The following is a 12238-nucleotide window of genomic DNA, read 5'->3' as shown; positions in this document are numbered from 1 at the left end:
GGGGGGGGGGGGAAGTAAAGAGAGTTTGGAAATTTCAGGAAAATCGTACGAGCTGCCGTGTAAAGGAGAAGATCGAGTAAACTTGTCAGGGGGAGAGAATAGGATACAGGGTGGTTCCTCCGTTCGAAGGTGAATAAAAGAGAATTCACGTTTCAGGTGAGATTACGTAATCGTCTAAAGTAATGTTATCTCGGCATAACGGAAACCTGAGTAAATAAATGCTAACGTCAATTTCGCCATTAATTCTTTTCTTTTTTTTTTTTCCCCGTCAAGTGCTATCGTACCGGGGAGATGAATTCTGTCGTTTTTTTTTTGGCAACCTCCCATAAATTAACTATACGCAAATCGCGGTAGAATTTTTTCTGTAGACAATTTTACGACGCGTCTACGTATTTCCATACGTGCTCGCGTACGTAGGAGGATCGGTAGCCGAGAATAAAACAAGCCGAAGAGATAAGCGCCGAGATAGACAGGATAAGCGAGAACGGGTGAGATTTCACGTAAAAGCCGGGAAATCGCTTTCGGTCGAGTTTCGACGAGAGCGACGAGCGATAGTGTGCGCGTCCTTCGCGACTGAAATATGCGAGGTATCGTAAAGCGCGAACATCTCTGTCATTTTGAAATTTGCATTGAAGAAGGGTGAGCGAGAGGAGGTGGCGAGGGGAGGAGAGGGGAGGAGAGGAGAGGGGGTGGGTGGCGCACTCGTTCGTCTGGGTTACAAAAATCTTGTTTTCCCAGCGAATCTCTCCACTAGGCAAGTAACGCGCACGTACGTCCGCAGTCACGTAGTAATATCGGAAATACATTTTACGAGCTTTCGAGTTATCCGTATTTCCTGAAAATAACGATCATTTTGCATCCGCCGTGTACACCTGCGCGTCTCCTCTAATTAGAGAAGTTTTCAGGAGGCACGATGCAGAATCTGGCTTTGCGGATGTAATGACTCCCAGTACAATGAATCGCGTGGTAACGGGAAATGCGCCACTTGACAGACTGACTAATTATACCATTAGCGTCGGCTGACCCGATTCAGAATATTTTTGAAGTAACGAAAAAAAAAAAAAGAAAAAAAAAAAGACGCGTCCTCGAAGTGGAAACGCTGAATCGGCCAATAGAACATCTCGCGCTCGGACGTCACCGGACGACCTCTGACCTCTGAGAATTTATAGGCCAAATGCACGGAACTGTTTTTTCTCGTCGACTTCGTTTCGCGAAACAACCCTGATCCAATCTCAGGTCCTTCGTCGATGAGGAAGACGCGACGCTCGGTAGTTGGACCCGCTGAAGGAGAATGCACGAGATGAGAATATTCAGTAGGACGTCGACTCGGCGCACGGGAGACCCTATGCGCAGGCAGTAGCGACTGGTTTCTCGAGAGTGACTTGGTTTTTAACCTGAGGCGAAATTACGGGCTTCCGGTGAAGGTGCTGCTGTGCACCAGCGAAACAAAGTAGCTGCTACGAGTTCCGAGAGGAGGCTCCGTTAGGACTCTTACGTATAGGTAAATGGTCTAGTATCCTGTACTGCATTGGGGAGGGAAAAAAAAGTGCCTGTCTCAAAGAAGGAAACGGCCTCGTGTTTCAGTTAATTACGTGAGGAATAATAGGTAGTGGAAAAGTGACGTTACGAGATAGGGTATAGAATGTAACAGTATGCAGTACGCGTGCGATGAGGATAAGACGCGAGGGTTATTGGGAAACCGATAGCTGCGATCTGGTGCAGGATGTCAATTCTGCGAAGGCAAAACAAGCGCGGAGCTCCGGCCGATTTGCGAGGCGCGATTGGGGCTTTGGAAATTGCCCGGTCAATTATCCGTACTGGATTTGCAGGGAGACCAGTCGGACGGTCGTCGCTCGTACCGAGAAGTCCTGACCGGCTGGACGCTCGGCTGAACATTCTTCCAGACGCGGGCCGAAGTTTACGTGAAGAAGTTTTTAATCCGACTGTCCCAATCGACCGTCCACCGTGTAACGCCGGCTGTTCATCGGGGACCGGATTGGAACTGAATAAGACTCGAGGAGAGTTGATAATGCCGGCTACGTGGTTCCGCATCGCCACGTGGTCGGAGTCCTCGAGGAGCGACGGTCTTCTCAAGGATTTCCTGTGGAGGGGGGATGACACGCGCAAGCGCCCTTCGTCGTCCCCTCGAGACGTTTCCTCGTTCCAGAATTTCTCCAAGCCAGCTTAACTCCATAGGGACTTGTATAGTTTCCCACGTTTTCTTTTGTTGCCCTCCGCCCTCGACCATCCTGACCCTCTTCAAAGTTCAGCAGGTTGCTCTGTAATTAGTATGTAAAACCTCGAGCAGCGGATACGTCTGGTTTAAATGGACTCGACGCTTATGATTCGTTCGTGCGAGTCGCGCGGTGTCATTAGACGCGCGTGGTCGGAGAATGAAGGAGAGAAAGAGACAGAGCGATGGGCCAGCAGAAGAAGAGGGAGAGAGAGAGAGAGAGGGATAGTCTGGAAACGTAGCGAAACGTAACTCCGAATTTCGCCTATTCGAATAAAATGAACGAATAAATGCGCCCGGCGCACCCTGGATAAACGGGAGCATTTAGAACGGAGAACCGCGTGTCGTTTCAACCCCGAAAGTGTGTTAGGGTGAACACGCGGGGGTGCTTTTCCTCAGGACAAGGGTAGGCGGTTATCCTTCGTAAATTCCCGGACAAATTTTGGGGCGAATTCACAAACGTAACTTCCTGTCTGTACTGTCGAGTGCCGTTCGGTCGTTCGCATGGATTGACTTGCGGATGCGCCTTTACGGGGAAGCGAATAAAAAGCGAAGGCTTCAATTATTCCTATGTAGATACTAATTACAGCTTCCTCGCGATCGATCGAAGGTACTTACCAACGCAGATTTACAAGTCGGCCGCGATTACCGTCAACTGTAAAAAGTCTAAATGGCTGCTCGCACATTTCCGGTTTGGCTAATTCGCAGACTTCCCAAGCGCCGCCGATTGCGCGTTCGACTGTGTAATAATGGGGAAAAACAAAGTTCCAATGAAATTTTGATCCGAAATTCCTATTGAAAATAATTTCAATGACGGGGGAGATGTCTATCATTAATGGCGTCGCGGCGAATCTTCGTCCTTGGTTCGCACAGGATTTTCCGGTTTCTCCGCTCGTCCGTCCTCCACGCGTTTTCCTGCCGCAGATTGGCGCATCGCCAGCTGTATTTAATTTTCTTTTTTTTTCCTTTTTTTTTTATTTTTCTTTCTTCTACTCTTCCCTCCCTTCTCACTCTTTTTCTTTTTTTCGTTCCCATTTCCAACCTCCACTTCGACTTTATTTTCCTGTCGTTCGGAGATATCCTTTTTTTTTTTCTTCCCGACGTGTTTAAACTCAGATTACGCTAATTTCACGACCGCACCTGCAATCTAGCACTGCGCCAACACGCAACGACGATTCGCACGGAATTCATTCGTTTCTACCTCATCGTGCAATTTTTCGCCGTCCGACACTCTTCCCCCTCTCTCTCTCTCTCCCTGTACCATCCCTATAAATACCACAGATACTGCCAGCACCCATCGCCACCACATAGACACTGAACTCGACCGTGATTGATTGAAAAATTTTTGCAAAATCTTATACCAATTTACTCGCCTCTTATCTAATGAGAAATATTTATAAATTTACGAAAAATAAATTTCCAAAATTTTTCCCATTTCCCTTAATCTTTCCCTTCCATCGTTGATTCCCACTCTCTCTCTCAGTCTCTCTGTCAGGAGTCTCAAGGGTAATCCATCTCTAATCAGGGCCAAGCCATGGACGCCTAGCTACAGCTCGGTCCGTCCAGCTGCACCCCCAGCTCATGCTGCCAAGTGGTTCAAGAGAGTAGAACGGGTTAAGCAAATTGAATTAGTCGCACAATACCGCGAGAGGTACCTGTTGAGTCGTAGACACGATCCTATCTATTTATCAAGTTCAAATGACCATTCCGCCATAAAAGTTAATACTTAAACGTATAAATCGTCCATATATCGGTAGACGCTACCGTTACTGCAAATCACTCACCGGTTAATCCCAGAAGCAGGCAGATTATGTCCCGACGTTTGTCGTTTCCTCCATTCGCCATTCTCGTACCGCCTCCCACCGCGGAGACCATTTAAGCAGAATTACCCAATTTCGTTCACCTGTTCACTACAGTTCACAGCAGCAAGTAAATCGCAGACAATTATTCTCTTTCGCAATGTATCCTTATTCCACACCTTCAATTTATCCGCACATCACGCCAAATGATATTTCAATTAAATTGAAACACGCGATTCCCGATTCGGCAAGCACTTCGAGTCTCGTGCGCGAAACGTGTAACTTTTCAACGGGCAAACTGGATAAAGACGATACCCCAGTGTACCAGCCTTCACAGCCTTTACGTTAAAGATCGTGGATGGGAACACGTGCGCCCGCCTGCGTGACAGACGGAGACAGAAGCAGCACGCAAAGAGGAACGGAGAAGGACGGAGAGCGAAGACTCGCTTCGCGCTAGGAAAATTCCAAGGAGGCTAAGCCGCGGTACGAGGGGAATCGGTAGAGACGGAAAGTCCTGACCGACAGAGAAATCTCAATGTCCGACTTGAGCACTTGATTCCCGTGGAGACGACCGATCGCGATTACGAAGAGTTTTCGAAATATCTGGAAAGCCAACCGAGACGAGTTCCACCGAAATAACCCAACGACATTGTCCCGAGTCTCCTTGGCCTTAAGTCCCGTAACCGAACACGCACTCACAACAAATCTTTTCGGTCGTTTGCTTATCGCAGTCGATTCAGGCTTCGCCTTGGCCGGACGTTTATTATATACAGCGATTTAATAATCAGCAGGTTATTTCACTACGTAAATTAATCGAATCCAAGCACGGAGCACGAACGCGCACAAAACTCAAATTTTATATAATCTCCGAGTAAACTCCTTTGGAATTTTTCTCAAAGTCTTTGGCCTCCCAATCGACTCGGTGTTTATTTATTTTTTTTTGGCCTCGCGCAAACGAGACTTTCCAAAAGTTCGCGTGTCCCTTGCTGGGAGTGAAGACTGTTTTTTTTTTTTTTTTTTTATTTTTTACAGACCAGTCCCTTCCCTCTGAGAAACCGTCGCCGGACGCATCCTTCCTTCTCTCTCTCTCGATCTTTATTATTATTATTTATCCTCGACGCTCCTCGGGATCGTCAAAGTTTCCCGATCGGCATTCCTCGCTGAAGAAGATAGTCGAGGCGGCGCGAGCACTTCGATAGCCAGCGGTTAAGTGCGACGCCGAAGCGTCGCCGTGGATATTCCCAGCACGGCGAACTCGTGCGTCGGCGTCTCGACGCGGCGCATGCTTCCTCCTCCTGCGGGTTAAACTGGCGCGGCCGTACCTGCCAGTTTATTATTCGCGGCTCTCCCGTCCCACGCGTGGCAGGTGTGCTCGATCTTGGCTGCTATTGCTGCTATTGCTGCTATTGCTGCTATTGCTTCCAAGGGGTGATTATTCGATTCGATGCCTCGAGTCCTCGTTAGCCCTTTCTCTCTCTCTCTCCCTCTTAATCTTCTTTACTCAAGGGATGGGAAGCACTAAAACCAGTCGCTGCTTTTCATTAAATCCTTAAAGCTATATCGAACATCATACGATCAAAGCTATTTCCCGAGTAACTTGCTACCAAGATCGAACCAAAGATCCGTTCACGTTACAGAGCCAGCGAACCGCCGCTGACTTCACGTGGCCGTCACAATAACCATGTCGATATAACCTATATGATCATTCTAGAAGATTCGATTTTAGCCGCAGCAAGTACAAATAGAGGTAGTAACGATCGATAGGAGACGCTTTGATCCTTCGGTTCGATCATATTCAAATTTCTCAGGTGCGCGTCCCCCCCCCCACCACCACCCACCTCTCCCACTCTCCGTTTGACCTTCAAGAATGATGCGTGGGGGATGAACCTCATGTAGGTCTTACACGTACGGCTGTATCGGATCAATGAAGAGTCTATAGAGGTTGGCGGTGCTGGTCGAACGAGTTCATGTCGAAGGCTATGCTTTATTGGATGAAACAATGAACGACCTCAGTCCCGACTCCGTGTATCGGTTTTCCTTGACGCAATGCCCCGGCCGTAGGAGTTTGTGTTTCGCGCGGCCCATTAATACAGCCGCTGCTCGACGTGAAATACAACGGTACATTCCGGCCTGACATTTGACCCTCCTGCGTCAGCTCCTGCTATTTCCATGCACCTCGATCGTGGCTCCGTTCCGATCGTTCTTATCGGGCGCGTCCCCTTCGAGGATTCGATGAAAGTCTAGCAAAAGCTCCCGAGGTGGCTCAACTTTTTGCACTGACTCGCACTGGCTAGACCGATCCTTTCGGGTCCCTTGACGATGGTCTTGTCTGGGCTGGCTGGACCGACGGCGCGTATCGAGGCAGGTGGTCAAAGGGTCAGGGGTCAGGTGGCTCGGGTATCGAAAGAAGGGACACCCTGGCGCGGTCTGGTCTTTTGACGAGCGGGAGGGAGCATAAAGCGGAAAGCAGAATCCGCAAGCTTCTGTCTGTGGAATTGTCTGGCATTGTGCTTGCAAATCAAGCGGTCGAATTTACATGAGATTTATGGGATTCCGTTTGGGTTGGCTCTGAACGTCGTGCCTGTTACCGGTTCGTCTAATGCTGCTAGCGACCTCTGCTCGGTCTTGCATGTATGTATAGGACTTTGTGTGCTATATGCCCTCGTGCTGCCCACCCACTTGTATCCCTGTGCTTTTGGTCTTTTGCTTCGCATTTTATCTTTTATATTATAGCTGAACGATGTATGCTCATGAGGATGCTCCTCTCTTAGTGGTCACTCGCGGATACGTTTTTTCTTTTTTTATATCTTGTCCACGTGTTGCGGCATCGAGACTCTTAGAGAGATTGGGCTTGGGCTTTGTGTCAGCTTTTCGTTCTACCTCTTTGAGAGGAGTAGCGTGAAGTACGACTAGACGTTATGAAATTTCCGAGAATAAGGACCATTGGAAAAATTCTTTTCAACATTTCATCGCACTTGGAGCTATCTCGAGGATCTTTACGTTTTTCCTTCGGCCGCCTCCCATTGTCGTACTCTTCTCTTGATTAATAGACAGGGAGGCTCTATTCTTCCTGGGTAAGTTTCTTCGCGGACCTTTGTTCCTCGAAGCGATTTACGGGTTTTCGCGACTTTCGGCCTTTTTTTTTTAAATAAAACAAAATCATTCGATTTACAAAGTTTGACTTTCGTGAATTTCAATACCAATTCGCTTGTCGCTCGTAGAGAATCTTTTGGGTTGGTAAAAATTATTTTTTTTTTTCGAAACATCGTTTTTTCTTTTCTTTCTTTATCATCCCGATGTTCTTTGATTCTAATATCACGATTCTGCCGGTTCCTTGAACCAGCAGGGACTGGAGGTCCTTTCATCGGGTTCAATGGTTAAAACGGTAGTCCTGCGTAAAGGAAGAAGTCTTACAGAGAGATGCTTTTGTTACATCGATAGAAAGGGGAAATCAGCCGGTTTCCGGAAAGCGGCGAAAGGCGGAGAGCGAAGGTAATTAAGATAAAAATATAAAAGGAAAAAAAAAAAGAAAATAAAGTTCAAGAAAATTGAACGAACTGGAAAGGCAGATTCTCGATGATTAGTCGCACGCTGTTCGACGCAAACCCTAAGGATAACGGAGCAGGATTTACAAAGAGACGAAATTTAGCAGGCGCAGCTGCTCGTTCTTGCAGAAGATGCGTCGGTGATTAAAGAGCAAGGTGTATAAGTTCATTGGAGATTCCAGTCACTGTTATTATTGCATATCGACAATCTTCGGCATTTATCTTGCTTCCCCTTAGAAATCTCGTGTGAATATTTTTCCCTTTCAATTTTCCACGTATCCTGCCAAATCCCTCTTACGCGGCTCCGCCTGCACACCGACGCCATCCAGAATTCCCGCAGCGCTCATCATCGCGAATACCTCGAGCGGCGCGAATATTCCGCGTTCCCAAACTAATCTGACACTTCCGAAGGACGCGGCTCCCTGAACTTCCGTTAGCTCGTCAGCGGTTGACTGTACAAAATTTTAAGCAAGCAATTTAACATACGAAACCATATCCTGGTACACGATGAATCCTTAAATCCTACCGTTGCCCGGTTTATCCTCCGGGCAAAAAGGGAATGACAGTTCGCGTGTTCGCTTTAGGTTAGGTTTTGTTCAGCCAACAGGCAGCATTCAATGGCCAATGATGACGGTGGCCACCCTCCGGTTCTGGTCTGCAGGTTCTCTTTTACCTCCACTACTCATTTTCATCGTTTCTTTTTTTCCGACCGAGCCCGAGGGTCGGTCGATTTCTCTTCGGGATAAGGGACCCTCCTTACCCTCTATTTACCAAGTAGATTTTCTCGGGGACACCCTCAGGATCAAGATGGCCACTACGAGTCCGAATTGCTGTTGCGACTCATAAAACACATCTGGAGGCGTGATGTTTCTCATAGCGCTTCAGGAATTGTTTGGGGATGCCGTATTATTGGGCTGATACGTATTAGATATACGACGGGGACAAAAGGAGGCTCACTGTCCGCCGTGAAAGGGGATCAATTTATTTGATGAATATTACTCAAAGCCGCAGCCCGGTGCAGCTCGTATCGTCGATGGAGGCGCGTTGCAATATTGATGTCTTATTTTTCCCGAGGTCGCGGGGTCGCAAGGCGCAAAGTTTATTGAAAATACCAAAGAGCCGCGACCCGTTTGCGCGGCGTGTGCACAAATGCATTCACGCATCTGCATATATTCCCTGGGGCGTCTTCCCTTCCCTGTGGAAGTAAATTCTGCGTCGCCCTTATGCGGCTGTTCGGAATAATAAGACGTGCCTCCGGATTGGCCTCTTGCTTCTCTTACTTTACTACGAGCCTCAAGGACTTTCAGCTATCCTCGGGGGGTCTACGGGGTCCCTGTGGACTCGGTACACGAAATGGCCTTCAAAAGGTTGCTTCTTCAAAAATTCAGGTCACCTGCCATTTTCGAGAGTCCTGCTGCGCACCACGGTAAAAATGGACCGTGTGTCCCGACTGTACACATATGTTATACATGAATACGTTCCAACATGGGGGACATAGCAATTTGATTTTCATTGAAATATACATGTATGTACTTGGTCACCAGAGGCAAAAGCATCACCTTGCAATGTTTTTCACTTGCCAGCATCCCTCTTTTCTAATTACTTCCTGGACCATTAATTAATGGGGAAATTCATTTCTTTTATTACTCTCGTTAGTTGTACGAGTCTTTTCGGCGGTCCGACCGAGAGTACCCGAGACTACCTTAGCCCGTGGGAAAAAAAAAAGAAATCCGAGGCCGAAGAATCTTCTTTTTCTCGTGGCAACTCTATCGGCCCCGCAAAGGGTGCAAGTTGCATCGTCTCGCATCGTGTTGCATCGCGCACATGGATGATACCCGCATCCCAGAGCTCAGTTCCTCCGGAGCACTTGAAGCGGCAGACTCGGCAGCGAGAGTGAAAGAACCCGAGGAGGAGCATGAGGTAGCGTTACGAGTGCGAAGAGCGCAGAATGGACAAGAGTAAAGATGCAAAGAACGACGGCCGAGTGGCTGAGGATGGAAGAGTTGCATAAGGGTAGTAGGAGATTTCGTGGGAGAGGAAACGTCGGACGTGAAGTCGCCGCAAGGGTGGGTCATCCCTTTTAATTTCCTGTCAGGATCGTCTCAGCCGCGAAAATTAGGGTCCGAGAGGTCGACGTCGTGGCTTGATTGATCGGGCAAAGTTATTATTTCCGTACAAGGCGTCCCGACGCCTCGTCCTCTCGACGTCCAAATTTCTCTCGGCCGACCCGCTCGAGTATTAAAATCATATATTCGTCGGCTCTCTCGTTCCCAAAGCAGTGGGACTCGCGTGGCTCTCGCGAAGGAGCCTCGCTGGGATTTGTGTATTTTAAAGAATGAGCTCCCAGCGCGAAACAGAAGCAGAAGCAATTATGCGCATAATCAGCTGATTTCGCAGTGGATGCTTTTGACATGTAGCCTGGATTTTCTGATTGTCTCCCCTTCGCCTTCCTCTGGGCATGCATATGCAGATGAATACATTAAATATTCTTTAGATCCTGCGCATCTCTTGTTCGGTCTCTCTGCGATTCTACAGGCCAAAGAAGCCATAAGAGAAATATAGAAAAGAAAAAAAAAAAGAAAAAAAAAAGAAAAAAAAACACCTATCCGACGACAGGTGCCACAGTCAAAGATTATCTATAGATTCACAGCTTTAAAAAAAAAGAAAAAAAGAAAAATAAGATGAACCGAAGATACGCCATTCGCTTTCCGGCCGATCATCCCGATATCCCCTTTGGTTCCATTGGCCTCGACGGATGCAGAGTGGATCGAAGGGGAATTACATCCGAGAGGAAAGCTGCTCCGGTAAGGGATGTTTGTGAAATTCGCACTTACCCCCGAGGCGCGACACACGAGGAGACGGAGTCTCGGTAAATTCCAATCGAGATAAAGAAGAAATGGGAGAAAAAGCAATAAAATGAAGAAAGGAAGAAAACAAAAGAAAAAGGCGAAACTGCATTCTCATGTTATCTAACGTACAAAGAGATAGAGTATTCTCCAGCATCCCGTGGCTCTCCTCGTCCTGGACCCTCCTGCTGTTCGAACCCCCCCCATCTCGACCTAAGAACGACTGTGGCCAATCTGCTAGTCAAACCCCGTCAGACAACAAGTCCAGCTGCCGCAGCTACACTTTCGGACGAATCTGCGTGTTATCGATCTGCCTACAAAGCCATTTGCCGTTATTGCGACGTATCGCGAATAGTGTGTACGCACCTTTACAAAGAACGACTAAGGCCAGGCATTATGGTAGATCTGAGCGAATGGCACGAAGGTGTACGATGAATTAAGAGCGTTTCTATGCCAATACCAGGGAAGATCAGCGCCAGCCTAGCTGAGGGTAGGAGAGCCTAGAGGATCAGTGCCTGGTATGCACGGGGGGCACGGGGGGCACAGGGGGTAGGTAACGTAGGAACGCAATAACGTAAACGTAAAAAGCATCGCGTGATGATGCTCTCGGGGTCTTTGCTGCGGCGGCTACGTTGCTATATTTTAACCGGGAGGCTGCTGTGTCTGCAGCGATAATGGAATGGACCAGCGAGAGATGCACAAGGTACATCGCGCCGAGAGACTCGCGCTCTGTGCTTCTCCCCGTCATCCAGCAGCTCGCGTCTGTCTCTTTGGTCTTTGCCAGAACACGCGGCTCCTTTGTTGGCTCCTTTGTGCACAAACCTCTCGGATGAATGCGTTGATGCTGGAGAAATTCAGAACCGGGATGATCCAGAACCGGGAGACTTTTTTTTTGTTTTTTTTTTTTTTCATTTCAGGTACAAAATATTGATAAGCCCGATAAGTCGGTTCACGGACAATTATTCCTTTCCACCGATGGACCACGTGCAGCGTCAGCTGCTAATAAGCTCGAGGAAGGCTGATCGGAAGCTGGGATGTATCTCGGGAGATGCATTCACGTGGAGCCATTATCTCCGAGGTTACGTGAAAAGCGGTACTGGAAGTGCTTTATCATCGGAGAATATGGCGACGTTGCTATGGAGACAAAAAAAAAGGAGTTAATATAAACGTCCCTGACACGTGGAACGTAATGCGACTCTCAGAGAAGCGGATCGGCAATTTCGTAGTTAACCCAGAGGGGGGTGGCGGGTGGGCGCAGGATGCAGCATCCTTTGTGATGGCCTCTCCTCGGTTTTCGAGCGCTATCGGGGTTTGTAGCACAGCAGCCCTGGACCCGCGCCTGTCAGGAGCGATCTTTCCTCTCTCCGAGCCTCTCGCTCGCTCGCTCTTCAACCCCTAATTGCAATCGGCGTGCAGCATCGCCGTCGGCCTTTCCCACCAGAACCCCTGTGCTATCTCCACTCGCGTTTTACTCGGTCCCTCTCTCTCTCTCTCTCTCTCTCTCTCTCTCTCTCTCTCTCTCTCTCTCACCATCAACTCGACCCACCACTGAAACGCCGAACGTCCCTCGCGATCTCATTATTTACCGGGATCGCAAACCAGCGAATTCCGCGGCGCTTCGCTCGGAACGTCCCGTTCCGCAGAGCTTCCGGGCGAATCGGGTTATACGTCAGGTCGACGTGGCGTTGCCGGGTCGACCACAGAGACCTCCCGGCATTACACGTAACGGCAGCAGCTCTCGTTCCTCCTGAGTGGGACATTCGTTATATCAGCAGGAACAGAGGGAACAGGAGGAACAGGAGGAACGGCGGAACA

The 12238-nt window shown here is 48.6% G+C and overlaps 1 protein-coding gene across 2 annotated transcripts in view; it reads right to left on the bottom strand.

The window, feature by feature from the left end:
- LOC107270304 (hemicentin-1) overlaps positions 1-5227 on the bottom strand; it is an 87768-nt gene extending 82541 nt beyond the window's left edge. For both annotated transcript variants that reach the window (XM_015745194.2, XM_015745195.2), the window contains exon 1: positions 4018-5227. In XM_015745194.2, coding sequence (XP_015600680.1) covers positions 4018-4108 — 91 coding nt within the window. In that variant the 5' untranslated portion in view covers positions 4109-5227. The remainder of the gene's footprint in view (positions 1-4017) is intronic.
- Positions 5228-12238: the final 7011 nt, after the last annotated feature.

The sequence above is a fragment of the Cephus cinctus genome, unplaced genomic scaffold (genome assembly GCF_000341935.2).
Source record: "Cephus cinctus unplaced genomic scaffold, Ccin1 Ccin1_scaffold0717, whole genome shotgun sequence".
Classification (NCBI taxonomy): domain Eukaryota; kingdom Metazoa; phylum Arthropoda; class Insecta; order Hymenoptera; family Cephidae; genus Cephus; species Cephus cinctus.
This window is presented reverse-complemented; position numbering and strand designations above follow the sequence as displayed.